Source organism: Kogia breviceps, chromosome 6 (assembly GCF_026419965.1).
Source record: "Kogia breviceps isolate mKogBre1 chromosome 6, mKogBre1 haplotype 1, whole genome shotgun sequence".
In the NCBI taxonomy this organism is placed as follows: Eukaryota; Metazoa; Chordata; class Mammalia; order Artiodactyla; family Physeteridae; genus Kogia; species Kogia breviceps.
Window position 1 is genome coordinate 143912124 of NC_081315.1, and position 22556 is coordinate 143934679.

Below are 22556 nucleotides of genomic sequence, written 5' to 3' on the forward strand. Positions count from 1 at the left end.
CGGGGATTTTCCCAAAGCCGCACGGCTGGATTAGGGAGGGACTCAGCTGGGGTCCCCTCTCAGGTGTCTGACGCCACCATCCCCTTTGCCACCTGCTGGTCTGCAAGTCCCAAATCATGGGCTCGTTCGTTCACCAAACAGGAACAGAGGAGCTGGTGGGCATCCGGGGAGGCGGGTATGCAAAGCGGCCAGGCACGGGGGCAGGCAGGCGGCAGGAGAGGGGACACACTGGGCCCAGGGAGTGGGCGTGGAGGGGGCAGGTGCCCCTCTTCCTCCAGCGACTCATCTCATGTCTCACCTCCCAGACAGCACAGCACGCGTCGTTCTGTGGTCCTTGGGGACGTTTTCAACTGTTCACCTTCGCTCTCTCTCAAAGGCTCTGCATTTGGTCCTGTCCCTTCTCGAAGGGCCCAGTTAAGGCTGGACCCCCGAGCAGGCATTGCTGGGTTGGCCAAAGACCAACAGCCCACGTTCAGCTTGTTTTCCAGGGTTTGCTCTTGAGGCAAATCCACCTTGATATCAGGAGGTGGAGCTCCCTGCATCCTTAGGGATCTAACTGGAACCCATGCTCCATCAGCCGGGGCGGTTTTGTAGAGCTCTCCACCCTGCTCCCTGTTTTATGCAAACAGCTGGCTTGGGGTTTCCACATGGTATGACTCTGTTCTACCGTTGAAAGCTTTGCAAGACCACGCATCACACCCTATCCTGAGAGTCCCATCTGCCTAGAGCGGCTCCCAGGCCCCCAGTTCTCGCCTCCCCTCAGGCCTTTCTTTCTAACCGTGACAATGAGCAGAGAACTATGGTGGGAGGCACAGGGCTGTGGGGAGGTGAACCTGTGTGTAGTCAGGGAGGGCTTCCAGGAGGAGGTGACACAAGATGCACAGGTGCCTTCTGGGACAGCAGCAAGCACACATCACCGTGCTCATCTCCATCACAATACTGACCATGTTGGGTGGCCCTTGCCTACTGGCCATCTGCCTCCCTGGCCTTTAGTCCCCCAGGGCCAGGGGCCAGGTCTGAGAAGTGCGGCTCCCTAGGACTGGGTACCAGTGCAGACGGAGCAAGGTGCACTCAGCCAGGCCTGGCTGGGAGACGGCTCTCACACACCACGTGGCCACAAGCATCCTTGCAGCTAGCACGCCCTCCAGCACAGGGGTTTCTTTAGACTGGTTTTCTAAATATGGAGTTAATGGCACAAAGGCCTTGGGAGGGGGGGTCTGTCTCCCCTGCCCTCAGGACGTCCTCTATAGGTTTCTTCTGGTTCAGGAATAGGCCGGGGCCTCACTTCCTGCCCTCCCAAGCGTTATGTGGTGGAAAATCAAGCCAAATCACACGTCATTACTTGCATCTTAACCTCCTTAAGGGCTGACTGCTAATTACAACCAGGAGCCAGTAAGTGGCTCTCTGTCCCCACCTGTTCTCACCAAGGCCATCAGCAGCCTGGACCCAGCCAGCCGGCTGCGAGGGTCTCGGGCTGTCCCTGCACTGCCAGACCCGTCTGACACTTCAGGCATGTCATTCATCTGTCCTCCATCCAGCGAAGACAGCTCTGAGCCCTCTTTGCACTGGGACAAGTTTATTACCTTCTGGGTCTGGTTCCAGAAACTGGTCCTGCCTGCTCCAAATTCAACCAGAGCTGTCCTAGCCAGTTCCCATGAGGCTATCTCACTTAAGTCCCCCAGGCGCCTGGGGCCCAGCTGCTTAGCCCGGGGAGACGCCAGGTTAGACTGCAGGTCAGCTGTCCTGGCCCCCAGTGACCAAGGGCAGAGCTCAGGTGGAGTCACTGGGGGGAAAACCCCAGATTCCTGCTTCATGCGGGGACCCCCATAGCCGGACATGATAACCCCACAGTGACCAGGAAGAGGAGCCACCGTGGATTTCCCAGGAGGCTTTTAAGGTCCAACCAGTGAGGGCAATGGGAGGCCAGCTGTGGGCCAAGGGCTCTGGGGGGCCATTCAACCCTGGGCCTCGCCCATCATCTGTACAGGGCAGCCACAGCTCTGTGATGGAGTGGGGGTCAGAGAGCGCAGGCAGGGAGTGGACCCCAAGCCAGGCGCACAGCAGGAGCCCATCCCGCAGTCCCCGCGACCCAGGGAGTCCTTGGACGCTGACCTGGTGGCTGGTGAGTCTCGGGAGACAAGGGCACACAGCTGCCGAAAAGCACCCTGATGCTTCTGTGCAGAGGCCCCCCCGGGAGCCTGGGCAGGAGCTGCCCACTGGGAGACATGTCCTGCAGTCCCAGCGAGGCCCGTCTCACCTAACAAGCTGAAGCAGAGCCCTTGCCCTCCCGCCCAGTGTCTAATCTGAGTTCACCTCTAAAGGCTCAAGTATCTGAGAAGTTCTCCATTTTGACCCAGTGGGACAGTGTCCCCTTGAGTCCCACGGAGCCCACGGCAAGGGGGCAGCCAGGACGACAGAGTGTCCAGACAAGCTCTCCAAGCCGGCCAGGTGGCAGTATCAGGTCCCTCCCCTGCTCAGGAACCTTCCACGGCTCCCCAGAGCCCTCAGCACACAGCTCGGCCCCAGAGCCAGCGCCGAGCCTCCAAGCCCAGTGCCCACCTGGCCCCCTGACTTATCTTCCACCGCCCCATGAGCCCAGACCCTCCCCCAAAGCTGTCCACAGGGGTCCGAGCGCCAGCCTTGGCTCCCAGCATCCCCTCCTGGGGGTGCTGCGCCGGCCCATCGCTGCCTGTGAAAACCCAGCTCAGTCCTCAAGGCCCCCGTCCAGCGCCTCTTCCGTACCGAACCACTGTGTGCTGAGCGTCTCCCAGGGCACAGTGATCCTGTAGGAACCTGTACACCTTTTACAGGTGTGAAAACCAAGGCACAGCAGGAGAGGGGACCTGCCCATTGTCCCCCTGGGTCGCGGACTGTGTGACCTTGGACAAGTCAGGTCACCTCTCCACAACGGTGAGTGAGCCTCTGACTCGCAGGAGGTAGTCTGGGCTCCCCAGGTGGAGACACCCCTGGAGGCTCCTGTCTGCTTGCCGGGTCCCCCTGGAGACCTGTGCCGGGCCCAGGAACACATGACCCAGTTCACCTGGGCCATCTGGGGTGCTGCTCGCTGCCCTGGCACAATTATTTTATCCAATGTGTCTCGGTTTGGGTAAAGAATCCAGGGTCCACAGTGGCGGTACCGATGCTTGGGTCCTTTTCTGGCAGGTCAGGGTCCCAAGACCCCCCGTGACCGAGAGGTGGGGGGACATTCACGAGGTTAAACTCCACTGACCCCGGGAGGCCGAAGAGTCAGAAGGGATTTCTAGCTGAGCGAGAAGAGCTTGGCTTCTGGATTCCAGCCAACTCAGCTCAGACCCCCGGGGAGGCCCCGTGAGGTGGGGTGGAGTCCCTGAAGCCCCGGGACTCTTCCTGTCCTGAAGCAGGGGAGCCTTCAGACAAAGTCACTCTCAGCCATACAGTGACGGTCATGGGGTCACAAGAGGCCCCACTGAGGCTGAAATGAGCCTCTTACTCAGGGCCGGGGCCGGGGGCCGGGCGGTGGAGGAGGGGTGGCAGGAAAAGGAAAACCGGCGAGCCGCCCTGTCTCCCTCACTCTGAAGAGTGTGTGAGCTGGAAAACGTTGCGGGGAGCTCCTACGAGGCCACAGAAAGGAACTCGTCTGTGATGGCTTGAACTATGTCCCCCAAAGTCACGCGCTGGAGTCCTAGCCCTCAGCACCTCGGAATGTGACCTGATTTGGAGAGAGGTGACTGAGTTAAAGTGAGGCCGTCTGGGTGGGTCTGGATGCAATATGCCTGTGGCCTTATGAACGGGAAACTAGGGCGCAGAGGCGCACAGAGGGAAGGTGGTGTGGAGCACGGGGGCGGGGTGGGGGACGGCCGTCTGCAAGCCAGGGAGAGATCTGTCCTCACCGTCTTCGGAAGGAAGCCCCGCCGCGAACACCTTGATCTCGGACTCCGGGCCTCCAGGACGGTCCAAGAATAACGTCTGCAGCATTTGTTACGGTGGCCCCAGGAAACCAGCCCTGTGCGGAGAACAGCTGGGGTAGGGCCTGGGACGCGCCAGCTCCCCGCTCCCGGTTGGAGCCTGTCTTCCCCCGTGGACTGGCACGGTGGCGCTGCCCCAGGCTGGGCTGCTGGAGGCTGGCACATGGCAGGGGCTTGGCAGGGGCGGTGTGCGCTGGGTTGGGGGGTTCCTTCCAGAGGCAGAAGCTGGGAGAACACGGCAGTGAACGGCGCCCTGGAAGCTCAGGCTGTCCACAGGGGCGCCCGGTTACCTTCAGCTTGAGTTTCTAGCAACTCACAGGCTCTTGAAGCTTCTAGCAGCTGGTCCAGGCGCCCTGGCCACCCACGTCCCTGGACGGTGTTATTTCATCGCCGGAAGAGCGGCCCTTCCCGACCGGAGAGGTGTCTGAGGGTCTCACGGGCAGCATTCCGGAAGGTCAGGGCTTAGTGGGCGGCTGGGCCCATCCCCTCTCCCCCCACACACGGGGAGCCACAGATGGCAAGTCTGAGGCCAGGCCAGGACCAGGGCTTGGGTCTCTGGCCGTGCGTGTCCCTGGTGTCACCTTGCCGTGAGCCAGGGCGGCCACCACTGGACCAACCGGTGACCTCATCTGAGTCTTCAACGTATGCCTCGGGCCCAGCACACAGAAGATGCCCCATAAAGGTTCCTTAAGTCTCATGGGAAACAGGGAATGCATTTGGTGCCCCAGAGCGCAGGACAGCGCCCCGCGGGGGGTGGTGAAAATTAATAGTCTGAGTGACAAAATCGTCTTTCAGCTCTTGTGCCCAGGCACTGCGCTGGGCGATTTCCACCAATGACCCGGGTCACAGAGCTGGAAATGGGCACACAGCACAGCTGGGCCTGGAACCCAGGCCTGCAGGATCCCAAGCCCCAGCTGTCAACTCCCACTGCGAGGGTCTGTGAGGGCTAAGCTGATCCCGTCAGGGACCCTTACTCTCCAGGCTGTGTGCTGTGAGACACCGCAGGGTGGGAGCCCATATCATACAGACATATACACATATAACGCGTTCAAGGTCCACCCCCGTTGCAGCAGGTGTCAGTGCTTCACTCCTCTTCATGTCCAAATAACTCTCCACTATATGAACATACCGCGTGGACCTGTTCGTCATTGATCTGGGGATTGTGTCCACTTTGGGGCCGTCGCAGATAAGCCGCTCTGACCATTCGTGCACAAGCGCTTTTGGGTGGACGCGTTTCCCTTTCCTGCTGGGTCATACGGTAACTGTTTACCCACATGAGGACGTGCCAGACTATTTTCCTGAGTGGCTGAACCATTTCACCTTCCCACCAGCAGCTTCTCCACATCTTTGCCAGTATCAGTTACTGTTGGTCTTTTTTTTTTTTTTTTTTTGCGGTATGCGGGCCTCTCACTGCTGTGGCCTCTCCCGTTGCGGAGCACAGGCTCCGGACGCGCAGGCCCAGCGGCCATGGCTCACGGGCTCAGTTGCTCCGCGGCATGTGGGATCCTCCCGGACCAGGGCACGAACCCGCGTCTCCTGCATCGGCAGGCGGACTCCCAACCACTGCGCCACCAGGGAAGCCCACTGTTGATCTTTTTTAATCAAGTCACCCCGGTGGGTGTGAAGTCGGTCTCACTGTGGTTTGGATATGCACTTCCTGGTGACTAATGATGTGGAATATCTTTTCATGTGCTCGTTCACTATTTGAATTACTTTCTTGGGAAAAATGTCTATTCAGATCCTTTGTCCACTGAATTTGGTTCTTTTTCTGACTGAGTTATAAGGGGTGTTTACATATTCTAGATACAAGCCCCTCATCCGATATTATGACTGGCAAATATTGTCTCCTGTTCTGTGAGTCGTGTTTTCATTTTCTTCATAACGTTCTTTGAAGCACAAGGGTGCTTAATTTTGACGAAATCCAGTTTATCTATGTTTTCTTTTGTTGTTTGTGTACGTGGTGTCATTTCTAAGAAACCACTGCCCGATCCAAGATCACAAAGACTTATATTTTCTTCTAAAAGTTTTATAGTTTTGGGGTTTTTTTTTTTTTTTACTCTTAGCTCTTATTATTATAATCTTACAGAAATAGAATCACATTTCCCTTACTGCTATGTTTATCACAAGATGCCATTTCTTCATCTGTGAATCGGGAACAACGGCGCTTATTTCACCAGGTTTGTGCAATTTTTAATATTACTGTTGTTTTGCCCTTTGTCCATCATCTGGTGAAAGCACAGCAGGAAGTGAAGGGCATTGCGTTCTCAGCTGAGCGGGGAGGCCTGCCCAAGCACCGCGTGGAAATTCCATTTGAGAAATGAACATCGTCACATGTCTCAGGTCCTGCAATCTGCCGCTATTTTCAGAACAATCCAGCACACTGAGCAGGTCAGAGGACGTTACCTGACGCCAAGCCAGCTGGTGCTCTAAGGCCTGAGTGAGAGCTCCACGGGGGGCTGAGCCTGGCCAGGCCAGGGGTCACCCACAGCTACACGCTTCGGGGGGACAAGGATGGAGGGTCTGCGATGCTGGCCCACAGCACCCTGGGAGGGAGGAATGTAATCACCCCCATTTTACAGAAGGGGTCCTTGAGCCCCCCCCGGCGCGGGGAAGCGCCCCGATCGGGGCCACAGTGAGGTCAGGCCAGAGGCAGGGCTTGAAGCTTCACTGGTCTGGCTTCAAAGCCATTGCGGCTGCCCCACCCCAGAGCTGCTTCTTTCAATAAAAATCTCCTGAGTCTCTCAGCGTGTGGGATGCTGCCGGGGACCTATGGACGGGGGGTCCCGGGTCCTGCCTCTGGACAGACTCCGCAGCCAGAAAGGAGGGCGCCAGTGAGGGCGAGGCTCTGCTGTGGCTGCCCAGAGAGAAGGGGTCCGCTGGGCACCGAGCCTCGCGCCCGGACGGAGGCCTGAGGACCAGGGGTTGGGAGCTTTTCAGGCTGGAGGCTGGACCCTGGCTGGAGCCCCTGCACACCCTGGGCTCACGGAGGCTCTACCCACCTCTCTGCTTCTGGGGGTCCAAGCTCCTTTCCCTGTCCCTCCCCCTCCCCTCTTCCATCTCACTCTCCACCCCCCTTTGTCTCCTCCTCCCACCCCGACCCTGCCCCAGAGCTTTCTCCCAATCACGGCGGGCGGGGTTTGAGTGGATTACAAGTTACTTATTATTTCTGTCTAACTAGCTTGATGGGCCCTGTTCTTTGCGACAACACCGGAAGGACTGAAGTCTTTTACAATATCCCTTAAGGCCGGTTTCTCAGCCTCGGCCCAACGAACACTTGGGGCTGGACCCCTCTTCCGTGGGGCCGCCCTGTGCACTGCCGGACGGTGAGCAGCATCCGTGGCCTCCATCCCCCAGGTGCCTGTGGGCCCCCCGCCCCCGCCAAGTTGTGACCGTCAGGAGCGTCTCCAGACGTTGCCAAACGACCCCCGGGGAGCAAAGCCGCCCTTGGCTGAGAACCAAGAACCGCCTTGAAGGAAAGAAGAAAGGGAGGGCGGGAAGGCACAGAGGCCGAGGGCCCAGGGACTCGGCCAGACGATAGGACCCAGCAGCAACACTCACCACGGTGCAGCGCCGGACCAGACCCTCCCCTTCCCCGAGTCTCAGCTTGCTCATCTGTAAAACGGGCCACCGCACAGGGCTGTCCTCAGGAGTTCCCAAGAGAGTCCCCGAGGCTGGGCATGCGGTCGGCATGCGTGAGCGCAGGTCCTCTGTGCCCTTATAAACAGAGGCAGGGCTGACACTGCCCCCCTCGTGTTGGACCCCGGGCTTACTTGGGGGGCGCGAGACTTCCAGTTAGAAAAGAAGCCGTCCTCTTGGGCTGACGGTCCCAGTGGACGGGGCAGTGTGGGCCTTACCTGTTCCTCCTCCGGGCATCCCTCCACCCGAAGGGCCCGCACCCTGGAAGCTGCCGGCGGCTACTGGGAGAGGGCTCGGGCCTCTGAGGCCAACATGGCTCCAGAGGGACACGCCAAGAGGGTCACGCGGCAGCTGCCCACTGCCATGCCCGAGGAGGGACGGGCCAAGCCCTTCCCAGCACACAGAAATAGACTCCCACCCGGCTCCAGAAAGCACCTGTTCCCAGGCGTCCGGGAAAGGGACTTTGCAAAGGCAGTGGAGGAGGGAGTGGGGGAGGGCCGGGACCATCTACTGTCCCATGTGCCAGGCGCAGCCCACAAGCCCTCCCAGCACCTCCCGGCCAGTACCCGTGTCCTGGGGCTGCCTGACAAAGCCCCACAAGCTGGGGGCTTCATCCGCAGACATTTATCAGCTCCCAGTCTGGAAGCCAGAAGCCCAGAAGCCTGAAATCAGGGCACAGGCGGGGCCACGCTCTCTCACAGGCTCTGGGGGAGGATGCTGCCCTATATCGGCCAGTTTCTGGGGGCTTGTGTCCACATCACTGCCATCCTCTGCCTCTGTCCTCAGATGGCTGTCTTTTCTCTGTACGTCTCTGTGTGTCCTTTTCTGTCTCTTACAAGGACACCAGTCACTGGATTTCGGGCCCACCCTCTTCCAGGATGACCTCATCTCCATCCTTACGTTCATTACATCTGCAAAGCCTCTAGTCCAAATAAGGTCACAGGTGGACCCGATTCCAGGTGGACATGCATCTGGGGCCAACCTCCTCAACCCACTCCACAGCCCCAGCGTGCCAGAGGGGAAACTGAGGCTTGGGACGCTTGGGAGACCAACGGGAGGCTGCTGGGCGTGAAAGCCGGCACTGGGGTCCCTGCCCGGGTCTGGCTGACAGCCTGGTCCCTTAGGGGACCCCCGTTCTCCTCGGTGCCTCTCTGCTAGACTCGGCTTTAAGATCTCCTGGGGCAGAAGCGCGATATGACCTGTCAGCTACGTAAGCAGGAGGCACCGCCTCGCCCCCAGCACAGAACCCACAGACATTATCCTGGCGAATCACGCACGTGATGTGTGCAAACCGAGCCTAGTGAACCGGGCCAGGACCCCACAGCCGAGAGGCTCTGGGGCCACGCCCTCAAGCCCGAGTCCCACGTCCCACCACTCTGCCTGCCGAGGCCACGGCCGGGCCGCGCTCCCCCTCCACCAGCACCCAGCAGAAACTACCTCCCCCCCTCGGCTCCGAAGAGTCAGAGCGGGTGCCGGCAGCCAGCGGGGACTTTCCTGGCCTCGTCTGACTTTCATCACTCACACTGGCCTGAAGCTCTCCAGCCCGCGGACAGGGGAGGGTAACCAGTACCCCTGCAGCGAACGCCAGGGCCGCGGAGCGTCACCGCCAGGTCCACGGGTCCCGCGAGCGGGGACAGATGATGCATCTCAGGCAGAGAGTGACGGCCCCTCGTGCTTGTAAATGACAAGAGTTTCTCCACTCGTTTATTCTGCAGCTATCTACGCCCTGCGGCCCGGGCCCAGCTCAGGGCAGAAACGACAACAGCGCCGGTGACAATGACAGCAGCGCCCCGCTGAGCCCTGAGCAAGCCCCACACGCTGCACCACAGCTGAGACAGGAGCTGTCACGTCCCTACTTTCCCAGCCTGAGAGTCAGACGGGGAAGGAGGGGCCACACGGCGGGTGACAGTGCCGACCGAGGGTAACACAGAGAGAGCTCCCGGAGGGTCGGGGGGACCCCTTGGAGGAGAGAACGCCGGGAGATTCAGAGGCCAAGGGGCGGCTAGTTGCTCAACAGCGGGAAGGGCGAGCCAGACAGAGGGAACAGCCTGTGCGAGGCGGGCAAGGGATCGAGGCCAGTCCACGTTCCCGGGAGGACGGGCGCCCTCGGCTACACGGGGCTGGGGTGGGAGGTGGGCAGGGGCCAGGGCAACGGACTCTCCATCGAAAAGCACGGGTCTCACCCTGAGAACGAGGGAGGCTGAGGGTTTGCGCAGGCGTCTGAAAGAGAATCGTAGCAGGAGGAGCTGTGGCTACCATCCATCTACTGGGCAGGCGCTGCTCTGGCTCTGGAAACAGCACGGCGCTGGACAGTCAACGAGGACCCTCGGAAGGACCTCCTCCCCCTCCCATGAGCCCCGCCTGAGGACAGCGTGGCCGCGAGCCCCGAGCCCGCTGGCTCCCTGGGAGAGCGCCCGGCGGGGGCCCGGGCCTCTGCCCTCGGGCCACACTTGCCCAGGGCCGGCATCCTCCCCACCAGGATCCCCCAAGGGCCTGGTGCCTCCTGTCCACCTTGGCCGGAGGCCAGGACACCTGTGCACGGGACCATCTGCCACAGCACCGCGAGAAGAGCCTCCCAGGAGATGGGCATGTTAGCGTAGGGGCTTCTTGGCCCCCGGGACCCCCGGGCAGAAATCAGCGCAGGGCCTGGCTCCTGCCTCTCCGGACGTCTGCCGACCCGCAGCTGCCTGCTCCCCTCCCCTCGCACCAATGCCCCCACGGACCTCAGCTCCCACCGCACCTTGCTCCCCTGTCGGCAGCGGCAGCCGGGCCCCTGGGAGGCCGCCCCTGGCTCGTGGGGACCCCTCCCCTACCCACAGAGGTCCAGGGGTCCAGGGCCCACCACGGCCTCCTCTCCCACGGCCTCAGGTGGTTCCCAGGGCCGAGGGGTGGAGGGGGCGCCTGAGCCCTGCCCCTTGCCCGTCGGTTCTGGGTGGAGGGGGGTAGAGGGCCAGCATGCGGGGGAACGGCCGTGGCACCCAGCCTCGCGGGAGCTTCCTGCCCCGCGACCTCTGCAAGGTCCCCGGTGTGGCCCGAGGGCAGGGGACCAGGACCCTGAGGAGCTTAACACTCATTTGGGATCTGCACGTCCCATCCTGGGGCCGGGACTGCCTGGGCCTGGGGAAGCGGTTCTCTCCCCTCCTGGACCCTGCGGGATGAGCCCCTCTTCTCCTCTGAGGATGTGGTGGTGAGGGGGTGAGGCGAGATGTTGTTCCTGCCCCACCTGGAACCTTCCGGGCTGATTCTCAGGAAGAGTCGCCGAGAGGCAGAGCCAGGCCCTGAAAACCCGTGAACGGCAGGGTCAAGGGCACGGGGGATACGCACTTGGAGCCAGGTTCTATGCCACCGGCCGGCGGCTTCCGAACTGTTCCAGCATCAGCGCCCAGAGAGAGGGGTACACCGGGCAGTGGCCTCACAGGCACAGGTGTGCACACCTGTGGGATGAACTGAGTCTGGGCTCTCCCTGCGTCCTCACCCTCGCCAGGGTCTCCTCTGGGGGGAGGGTTCTTCCAGCCCCGTAACTTTGCGTTGGCTCTCACGCGGCTGGCTCGGCCACTGCACGCGGGCGGAAGTGACAGTGTGCCAGTTCTGAGCCCAGGCCTAAGGCGGCTCCTCTGCCCTCCTGTGCTTCTGCCTCCCTGCATGGAGTGCATCCCCAGGCCGGCCCGCTGGTCCCAGGAGGAGGATGCGAGATGGGGCGGAGCCACCCCCGCGGAGCCTAGCCCGGTCCGCCGAGCCCCGGCCAGCCCGCGGGCCCCCAGCCAGGATGACTGATTGCTGACTTCTGCCTCTGTGCTTTGGGGTTGTTTGTTCCAAAGCGTATTAGTTTCTTGTAGCTGCAGTAACAAAACCAACACAAACTGGTAAAAGAACAGTTCTGGAAGCCAGAAGTCCAAAATCGGTACCACTGGGCTGAAATCCAGGTGTCTGCAGGGCAAGGCTCCCGCTGGGCTCTGGGGGAGGACCCTTTCCGCCCCTTCCAGATCCCTCCCCCCGATCCCATCCCCTTCTCCTCTGTGTGTCAGTCTGTAACCTTCCTCTGCCTAAGAATCACCGTGATGGCATTTAGAGCTCACCCAGATAATCCAGGATAATCTCCCCAGCTCAGCATCTTTACCTTAATCCCATCTGCAAAACCCCATTTTTCAAATAAAGCAACACTCACAGGTCCCAGGATGAGAACAGGATGTCTTTCGGCGGGCCCGTTTTTCAGCCTACCACACGCAGCTATAGTTTATATGATATGTGAATACGTAACAGATTTTTTTCACCAAACAATACCTAGCCTTATTACTCGGGATGTGCTCTGCTATTTTTCTTTCTTTTCTTTCTTTTTTTTCCTGGGCTGGGTCTGCTATTTTGCATTCAATTCAACCTCTTACGTAACAAAGTCTTCTGTGACCCACTAAACTGATTTCATGCCCACAAATGGGTCGCGCCACCTGCAGTGTAGAAAGTTCCATCCTAACTTCTACGCCTGTGCCCCTGCCAGGGTGGGCGACCCGGCAAAAATGATGATGATTTAAAGAAAGGAGAGAAACGTGCTCTTTCTGCACACAGAGGGTGGGTGGGACTGACTGGTGCCTGGAAGGACCCCCGAACTCGAAGACACGGTCCAGGCCACCCTGCCCCATGGACGGCCCTCCACCTGCAGCCCCCGCGGTGGCCTGCATCCTCTGAGCAGACCAGCTCATCAGGTAACTCGGGAAGGGGCCCAGACCAGAAGCACAAGGGGGGAGCGTGGTCGCAGGTGGCTTCGGGGGCTCCACTTGTTTCCCCAGGCCCCTGACTCCCCCTCCTCCTGGCAGATCCCCCAGTCCACATTCCAGAATAATTCTTCACCCCGACAGCCCCACACCACGTCCACTCATCACTGAGCCGTCACTAGTAACGCCCACTCACATCTTCATTTCTGAATGCCTCTAAAAAGATGAGAAACAAACGAAATCAAAGACCTGAAAACTTCACGACAGATGGTACAGATTTTCCAGGTGAGTTTTAGGCAAGGAAGACACTGGCGCTTTCTCGGGGGCATAAAAAATTAGGTCTGAAGGGATCTGAGACATCGTCCAGTCCCTGGGCAAGGATTCCTAAGAGTCCAGCCGGGCCTCTCCTGAGCACTCAACCCCCAGAGCCAGTGGCGTGCTGGACGCCTCCACCTGGAAGCCCCCCAGGAACCTCACAGTCGGAAAAGAGAATGTCTGGCTTGTTGCCATCCTCCCTCCCCGACCTCTCCCCACCCTCCAACAGGGCCACACGTCACACACCAATACCCTCACCCAGCTGGCTCCCCTTCTGCAACTCAGGCAGACTTGGGTTTGCAACCGGCTCCGTCTCTCACTAGCTGTGTGACCTTGGCCCAGCGGCTCTACCTCTCTGGGCCTCAATTTCCGATGTAGATAATGGGGGTGCCTGCCTGCTGGCTGCAGAGGGACCGAACAAGATGATACGTGTGAAGGGGCCGGGCACCTCGCCTGGTACATGATGGGCACTTGGTGAGTGGCATTTTCTTTCCCAGTTCCTAACTGTATGAGATTCCCGTGGCTGCTGGGACAAAGGACCAAACACCGAGGGGCTTAAATAACAGAAATCTATTCTCTCACAGTCTGGAGGCCGGAAGTCCTAAATCAAGGTGTCAACAGGGCCGTGCTCCCTCTGGAGCCCGTAAGGGAGAATCCTTCCTCACTTCGTCCAGCTCCTGACGGTAGCCAGCAACGCTTGGCTTGGAGCTGCAGCCCTTCCACCTCTGCCTCTGTGGTCACGTGGCCTCTCCTCTGTGTCTCTGTGCCTGTGTCTCTCTTCCTCTTCTTATCAAGGCGCCCTACTCCACATGACCTCATCTCAACTAGTTACATCTGCAACAACCCTATTTCCAAATAAGGCCACATTCACAGGGACCGGAGTCAGGACTTCAACGTCCCTCTTTGGGGACACAATTCAACCCAGAACACGGACTTCCCCACCGTCACCAAAATCATCTGTCGTCTCGGAGCAGCCAGCACGAAACGTCGCCATTACCGGTCGTGCTTTCTCCCTGTACCTCATGGGGCCTCCCCTTCTCTCTGGCCCCTCCCACCCACCCCTTCTCCCCTGGTTGAGACTCTGTCCTCCATCACTGGTCCTCCCCTCCCTGCCAGACTGACCTCCGCGTCCCCAGCACCAGCTCGGGGGGCTCACGAGGCCTCCCGGATTGAGACCAAACTCCTTGTTGCAGACACCCAGCCTGGCTGGACCACACCCTTTCAGCCCATTCTTCTTGCCCCGTCCACATGGGGGAGCTGTGCTCACGAAGGGCCACACCGTGGGTCCCCACAGCATCTGCAGGACCATCTGTGACGTGTATGCCCCTGAGACAGTACGTCCAGGGTCCCCTAAGGCAAAGGACAGCAAGGCCCCCCAAGGTATCAGCCAGGAGGTGGCTTCAGCCAGACTGACCCAGATGCCCAAGGGCTGGGCTACTTGGAGGCTGGCCCGTCCACATAACAGAGGAATGAGTCGGGCAGGGTATTCCGCCCAGTGAGCGGGGAACCTGTCAGTCCTAAGCCCCCCGCCGGGAGCTAGCAGACTAGCAGGGGGACAAACACAGCCAGGGAAACAAATGAACGTGCAGACCCGACCTGCGGTCAGTGTAACGAAGGAGAAAAGCAGGGCCCCAGCAGCTGCTGCAGGGCAGCGGGGCTCGGAAGCCGCTGGGCTCACGTGGTTAGAGGGCCTCTTGGAGGAAATGAAGCCGAAACGAACTCTGAAGGCTGAGAGAAAGCTTAAGAGCAGGCGGTCGACACCAACAGAGGAGTCCGCAGGTGTGAGTGAGACCCAGAGGCCAGAGGGAGGCTGCCCGGAGCCGCCAAAGGTGGCCTTGTGTGCCAAGACGCATTCTGATTTCACGGGAGCAGGTCTCAGCAGCCCCCCGAGCCTGTGAGCAGGGAAATCACCCGGGAGGCTGATCGGAGGTGACCGAGTTTCTGTCTCCCTGTTTGAAGACCCCCTCCTCAGCCAACGCTGCCTTCCCTGCCCGACAACACACCTGGACGCAGCTCCGCGGTGCCCGTGTCCTGCCCACTGCCCCCGACACACACCCCCTCTCAGGCCCCACTGCCCGAGCTCAGATGGAGAGCCACTCCACGTCCCTGCTGGACAGAGCGCAGGGTACACACCCATCCGCCTTCTGAGTCAATACAGACAGACAAGCAACCCCACAGAAAATAAGCTGCGGAGGGAACAGCAAATTCACAGAAACACAAATGGCCCGGAAGCTAGAAAAATACCCTCGGGTGCCCGAGAAGGCCGATGAAAGCAGGGAGGTGTTCTCTTCCCATCAGCTGGCAAATATGAAAAGACTGACGGTGCCCCGTGTTGCGCAGGGAGCAGACGGGGACAAGGAACTCTGGTGCCCTTTTGGTAGAGGCGTGAACCGGGTCCGCCTCCAGGGAGAGCGGGTCGGCGGACGATATTCCCATTTAAATTTCTGCTTCCGGGAATATCTGTAACTCCCTCTCACGGGTCTATTTGCACATGGGTGCAAAGCCGTACGTGCGAGAATTCTCATCCCTGCCGGATGCGCTGAGGCTGCGCTAAAAATCTGAAAGCACATGGGACCAACGGGCCCTGTGCACCCCCTGAGCGGGGAGCAGGTCACACGGCGGCCTCTCACCAAGAATGCTCAGTCCGAATCCCATCACTAAGAAACAGACCCAATCAGATGGGGGGACCGATCCACAAGGCAACAGGCCTGGACTCTTTAAGTGTCAGTGGCATGAAAGAAAAACAAAAGAAAACAGGTGGGAAGAACATTCCAGAATAAAGGAGACTAAAGACAGACAGACATGCTAACCAATTGTGGCGGGTGACCCTAGACCGACTCCTGAAGAAGAAAAGGTAGACAAACGTCTGTAAAGGAGCCCTGGGGGCAGGGAAACGGGACCGGGGACTTTCTGTGGGTGACGTTTGGGTACAGGCACGTGCTAATAAAGCCTAGGTGTGATGGCGCGACTCACTTTCAAACGGTTCAGAAAAGAGAGAGAGAGAGATGGAGAGAGAAAGCAAAATGTAGCAAAATGTTCATAACTGATGCAACCAGATGAAAGTAGTACAAGGTGTTCATTGTACTGGCTCTTGCCCCCAACTTTTCTCTATGCTTAAAACTTTCCAGAAGAAAGAGCTGGGGGGAGAAACTCATGCAGAAGACAAAGAATTCCCCCAGAAACAGCACAGACCATGACCCGCTGACTTTATCCTCACGGATCCTGGAAAAAACCTGCAGCAACGGAGACGCACCCGGGGCTCAGAACACCTGGCTCTGTGGCTGAGGGAACCGTCTTCTCTCCCGGCCCTCAGTGTCCCCAACTGCAGCCAGAGTTGGCAAATGCATGGCTTGCACACCTCCCCCCCCACTGCCCGTATCCGTGGCAGACATCAATAGTCGATCGACTATTCTTTGTGTCCGTGTGATTCGGTCCCCGTCCTGTGAGCTCCTAAGGGTGGGATGGAGCTGATGCATGTCGCCTGGCCCGTCCCAGGGCAAGGAGGAGGGTGGATCCACTCAGTGTCTGAGGCACGAGCAAGCAGCCGAGAGAATGGATGAATCCACACAGGCGACTGGACACTCCACGGCAGAGGTGATGGCGTGGGTTCCGAATGTGGAAACCCCCCCACCCAGTGCCCCGACACCTTGCCTAGAGGCTGGCATGGCAGGAAGTCCTTTCACCTTGCTGGCCTCACTTTACCCATCTACCCTAGGGACACAAGGAGTACCCGCTTCGCTGGATGGTGGGGAAGGACCAGTGAAGTCCCGCATGTTAAGGGCTCTGGCCTGGTCTGCTTGTGGCATGACCACAGGACCACCTGCCACAGAGCTGCCGCTGGGACCCTGAAAACCCAAACTGTGTATCTGCATACCCATTACTCTTTCCAACAGCCGAAGGTGGGAGCCAGTGTCCCCGGTGTCCCCAGTCCGATGGATGGACAAACAAAATTTGGCCTGTTCATACAACGGGATATTATTCAGCTTAAAGAGGAAGGAAATTCTGACGCAGAGGCTACAACACAGATGGCCCTTGAGGATGTTACGCTCATTGAGATGAACCAGTCACAAAAGGACAAATATTATATGTTTCCACTTATGTGAGGCCCCTAGTCATCAAACTCATAGAGACAGAAAGAAAAAGTGTGGCTGCCGGGAGCTGGGGGAGTGGGTGGGGGATTGGTGTTTAGTGGGGACAGAGTTTCAGTTTTGCAAGATGAAAAGAGTTCAGGAAGTGATGATGCTGATGGTGGCACAGGATGAATGTATTTAAAGCCACTGAACTGTACACTTAACAATGCTTAAGGGGCTTCCCTGGTGGCGCAGTGGTTGAAAGTCCGCCTGCCGACGCAGGGAACGCGGGTTCGTGCCCCGGTCTGGGAAGGTCCCACGTGCCGCGGAGCGGCTGGGCCCGTGAGCCGTGGTCGCTGAGCCTGCGCGTCCGGAGCCAGCGCTCCGCAGCGGGAGAGGCCGCAACAGTGAGAGGCCCGCGTACCGCAAAAAAACCCAAAAAACAAAACCAAAAAAACCACAATGCTTAAGATGGTAAATTTTATGTTGTATATATTTTACCACAATTTAGCTGGCCCAGTGCCCAGGTCAGCGAAACTCCAAAGCAGTAAGGTGTTGGCGGTCGGGGGGCGGGGGAGCTCTGGCTGAGCCAAGGGAGGAGGGGGCTTCACCCACTGACCCCGTCGCGTCTGCTTTATGGGTCAGGGGACCATCACCAGACAACGGGGTAGGTTAAGGGCAGTTACAACCACACCCCTCTGAGTCACGTCCACAGGCTAAGGGAAGTAGAGGAAGGAAGGTGCAGGACATTTTCTCATCAACGTGGCTAAATTTTCCCCTCGCCGCCTGGGGCAGCGTCTTGCACTGTGGCCTTGGGTCCAGCTGCAGCTTTCCCCAGCATGGCCGTGTTCCCGCTCAGGCCTCGGGGAAGCAAGGCTGCCCTGCTGGACACAGACGCTTCCCGGGTCCTGGGAGCTGTGGCCCCGGGACCCTCACCCTGACACAGCTCAGGCATTTAGGCCCCCATGGGTCCTGGGCCCCTGCTCTGCACAGACGCTCACGGGCTCAGAGGATTCTGAGCCGGGCGACACAGTGCCCCCTCCGGAGCCCCTATAGAGGGAGGCAGATGGAAAGGGCTCAGACTCACCTGGACAAGTGGACAAGCACGTGTGTCAGCGGGGGCGAGAGCAGGAGTGGGACAGGGTCAGGGAGCCAGCAGGACATCCGCCCGCAGGGCAGCTGCTGGGGAACTGCAGGCAGAGGCAGGGAAGGAGGCGCCCCAGGAGGGGACCAGCCTGGGCGAAGGTGTGGGGACGGAGAGGGGCTGGCCCACCGGGGGAACCTCCAAGAGCCCAGCCTGGCCGCCGGGCACGGTGTGCATGCCGAATTACGGGATGTGCTCTTCGGCCACTGCGAGCCCGGCCGGGGCAAGGTGGGCTCAGAGGCCCGCCGGACGAGGCCCCGCCCCCAAAGCACCCCTCGCCCGTGGTAAAGTCCACCAGGAAAACGGCATCATGGCATCTCAAGAAAGGAAGCAGAGGGGGCTTCCCTGGTGGCGCAGTGGTTGAGAATCCGCCTGCCGATGCAGGAGACACGGGTTCGTGCCCTGGTCCGGGAAGATCCCACATGCCGCGGAGCGACTAAGCCCGTGAGCCATGGCCGCTAGGCCTGCGTGTCCGGAGCCTGCGCTCCGCAACGGGAGAGGCCACAACAGTGAGAGGCCCGCATACTGCAAAAAAAAAAAAAAAAAAAAAAAGAAAAAAAAAGAAAGGAAGCAGATACCTCTTGACCCATCAGTCCCACTCGGGGACGTGCCCCCAGAAACTGGAAGCAGGGACTTGAATAGGTGTTGGTCACCTGTGTTCACAGTGGCATCATTTCCAACAGTCAAGAGCAACCCACGTGTCCACGGAAGGACGGATGGGTCAACAAAATGTGGTCCATCTACACAACGGAATATTATTCAGCCCTGAAAAGGATGGAAATTCTGACACCTGCTGCAACATGGATGAACCCGGAGGACACTAGGCTCAGTGAAATGAGCCAGTCACAACAGGACATGCACTGTATGACGGACTGCACTTCTATGAGGACCCTGGAGTTGCCGTGTCCACAGAGGCAGAAAGCAGAACGGTGGGCACCAGGGGTCGGGGGGCGGGAAGGTGGATGAGGAGTTCCTTCATGAAGGGGACAGAGCTGGTTGGGGAAGATGGAAAAATCTCTGGAGACGGATGGTGGTGACGGTTTCACGACAATGTGAATGTACTTGGTACCACTAACTGCACACTTAAAAACGGTTAAAGCGGCACCGTTTATATTATGTATATTTTACCACAATAGAAAAAGTTTTTTCAATGCAAAGAACACTCCGCACTCACTGATGGAAGGAGAATGTGGCCAAACCGCAGAAAACCCACTCAACGGACTCACACGCAGCTGCTAATAAGCGTGCTGTAGGACCGTGTGTCCTGCGTGGGGGAAGCTTGCCGGGTGGGCCCCGAGGTGGGGCCCACGCAGACGGGAGAGCCGGCCACGGGCCTCCACAGACTCACGCACTGTTTCCTCTTCGATCGTCCGCTCTCGCAAAAACAAACACCTGTCTTGTTTATTGTACAATTAATGATAATAAAGCAGACTCTGAAAAACTCAAGTGGGGGTGACACCCCTAGAAGAGGTCAGGTCCCCCCTTTAAGGTCCCTGGGGGAGGGTCAGGGCAGCGCAGGGGCAGCTGAGAACTTTGGAGGACCAGGAGACTCTGAATCAATGCCGAGGAGGCCTGGGTGTGCGAGCAGGGTCTTTTTAAGCCTCTTTTCTCATTAAGACCGAAGGCAGTGCCTGCTTCCCTGCAGACACGCCTTCTGCAAGGCATGACCTGACCTCCAGCTCTCGCTGTCTGCACACCCCGTTCTCCTGTGATCCATCGCCGGGTGGTGGGGAGAGCCTGGGACCGACAGACAGCCCTGGGCTTGAATCACAGCTTTGCCCCGTTCTGGCTGTGGGACCTCAGCCGCCCCTTCCCCCCAACCCCTAGAGCCCTAAGTGTTTCTGAGGATTCTGGGGAAACTCTAATGAGGTCACAAACATTTGAGTGCTCAGAGAAGTAATGGCCCAAGCAAATGTGAGCTATAATCTTATGGATTCTAAGACCTAGAAAGGAACTTCCCTGGTGGTGCAGTGGCTAAGAATCCGCCTGCCAATGCAGGGGTCGCGGGTTTGAGTCTTGGTCTGGGAAGATCCCACATGCCGTGGAGCAACTAAGCCCGTGAGCCACAACTACTGAGACTGTGCTCTAGAGCCCGTGAGCCACAACTACTGAGCCCATGTGCCGCAACTACTGAAGCCTGTGCGCCTAGAGCCCGTGCTCCACAACAAGAGAAGCCACCGCAATGAGAAGCCCGCGCACCGCAATGAAGAGTAGCCCCCGCTCGCTGCAGCTAGAGAAAGCCCGCATGCAGCAACGAAGACCCAACACAGCCAAAAATAAAAAAAATAAAGAATTTTTAAAAAGACCAAGAAAGACCCACAAGTCTGGGCCCCAGACGTGGCTGGCAGTTAATTACCAGCCCCTCCCCCTTCTGGGCAGGACCACGGCCACGCGTGGCCTCGTTCAGAGCCTGCTGCGCAATTCACCTTCCTGCAGCTCGCGGGCACCCAGGGAAATGTCCTTTGCCAAATATTGACAGGATTCGGGTCTGTTTGCTCCAGCAGAGCCGAGGAATCGGTATCTGAATATCTCTGCTTCCGCAGATGAGGGGAGGGAGGGTGAGACTGTGTTTAGTGTTCCGAGCAGACCTGTACACGGGTGTGACCACAGCTGACCCACAAATGAAGGCGATTCAGAGCCCTAAGTTAAAGGAGGGTTGTGACAAGGCGCTGACTGGCCAGGCGGGGTCCGGGGATCCACTGTGAAATTTCTTCCGTCCGCGTGCTTGGGGTCAAGCCCGCCAAACTTCCCAAAGGGTAGCCTGCGTGTCGAGTGGGTCCGTCACACCGGACGGAGAACGGATGCCTGTCTGGGCATGAGCTTCTGCTCCCCGGCTCCGAGCGGGAGGCGATAAAACACCTCGAGGGCTGGTGCAGGAGAGGTGCTGCTGGACAAGCCTGTCCTGATGCTGCCGAGGTGGCCGGTGCCTGTCCCCCCGACCCCGAGAGCCACAGATCCTATAGCCACTAGTGCTGTTCCTCTCCAAACTGCGGTGGCCCCGAGTGTCAGGAGGTGCCGTGGGAAATAAAAGGTTCTACTCCTGGTGTAACCCCTTTCCCAGAACTGCGACAGTGGGTCCTGAGCCCCCTCTCTGCGTCTCTGGGTCTCACCAGTCTACACGGCACTGAAGCCCACCGCTGTGACCCACCACTCCCAGGCCCGCCTCCCTGGCCAGACTGTACTTCCAGGGGGCGCTGCCTGGCATCGTCCAGCGGGGACCTCCAGGGTAAGCACGCAGCCGTTCGCGCGGCTCCCGCCTCAGAGGCGGTGGGCACACGTGCCCGTCGCCCGGGGTCACGGGTCGCCCTCCTCATCCCAGACCTGAAGAGCTACCGGGTTTAATAAGATGCACTAAAGCCTCAGAGGAGGCCACTTGTGCCCCAAGCCGTCTGCTACTCTTATTTTTAAAAAATAAATTTATTTATTTATTCACTTATTTAATTTTTGGCTGCACTGGGTCTTCGCTGCTGCACGCGGGTTTTCTCTAGTCGCTGAGAGCGGGGGCTACTCTTCGTTGCGGTGCGCGGGCTTCTCATTGCGGTGGCTTCTCTTGTTGCAGAGCAAAGGCTCTAGGCACGTGGGCTTCAGCAGTTGTGGCTCGTGGGCTCTAGAGCGCAGGCTCAGTAGTTGTGGTGCACGGGCTTAGTTGCTCCGCGGCATGTGGGGTCTTCCCAGACCAGGGCTCGAACCCTTGTCCGCTGCATTGGCAGGCGGATTCTTAACCACCGCACCACCGGGGAAGCCCCGTCTGTTACTCTTGAATGAAATGATGCACAGGGTTGTGTGTGGGCTGCAAGGGCTCGCGGGGTCAGCTGTCAAGCACTGGGTCACAGGCATCCCTGCTGCTGCTGGGCAGGGAGGGGGCCCAGGCTTCCTAAACAGGAGCCGCGCCTGCACCTGGACGCCCAGTGCTGCCCCTGCACGCCTGGAGAAAGGTGCCGTTTCCCTCTATTCTCCCCTGTCCCCGGAGAACAGGGCCACCATTCCTGATCAAGCTGCCAGGCCCCTAGCCCTCTGAGAGCAAGTGGGCTGGGCATGGCCCGTGATGAGTCCCAGGTCTGGGAGAGGACAAGTGGCCAAGGAAGACAGCTGAGTGGGGCGCCCGTGTCCTCTATGCCGGTCCCATCGCCCCCTCCCATCCATAGTGACAAACAGGTGAGGCCTCCCTGCACTCTGGCCACACCTGCGCTAGGGCCTTTACTCCCTCCCTTCACAGCTAGACGTGTTGAGAGGGCTTGACACCCCCATCCCCGCCCTGGCTCTGCCCAGAATCACGGGGGGCGGGCAGGGGGGACGCGGTGCAGCTCTAGCAGACACCCGGGAGCCTGAATTCAGCAGAGACATGGTCCCACGCTCCCGCCCTCTCTCTGCCCTCTGGATGCGGTGACTCCTCAGCCCCTGCGGCCACGTCATCACTGAGTGCTTCCTGCAAGCGAGGTGCCGTGCAAGGTATCTTGAGAGGTGACATAGTGCCTGAGAGGCAGATGGGCTGTAGGCCCCTGCCATGGGCCCATCACCTTACCCAGGGCCTAGCCTGGGGCAGAGGTGTGAATAAAGCTCCTCAAACACTCCCTCTACTCTCACCTCCACATGTCTTGCCGGATGCCCTTCTACTGCTTCGTCTGGCTAACGCCTACTTAGTGGGATGTCACCTCCTTCAGGAAGCCTGCCAGGATTTCTCTCTCACAGCAGGTTCCTTACCTGCCTCCTCTCTGTCCCCACAGCCTCCCCAGAGAATGCT

The 22556-nt window shown here is 59.1% G+C and overlaps 1 protein-coding gene across 19 annotated transcripts in view; it reads right to left on the minus strand.

Annotated features, from left to right (window-relative positions):
- The window catches only part of ABLIM2 (actin binding LIM protein family member 2), a 152642-nt gene that overhangs the window by 117691 nt on the left and 12395 nt on the right, over positions 1–22556 (minus strand). For 13 of the 19 annotated variants that reach the window (XM_067036752.1, XM_067036736.1, XM_067036749.1 and 10 more), the window contains exon 1: positions 7799–7977. The exons of the other annotated variants lie outside the window; for them this stretch is intronic. In XM_067036752.1, coding sequence (XP_066892853.1) covers positions 7799–7817 — 19 coding nt within the window. In that variant the 5' untranslated portion in view covers positions 7818–7977. Of the gene's footprint in view, positions 1–7798; positions 7978–22556 lie in introns of those variants that run through there. 19 annotated transcript variants of the gene reach the window in all.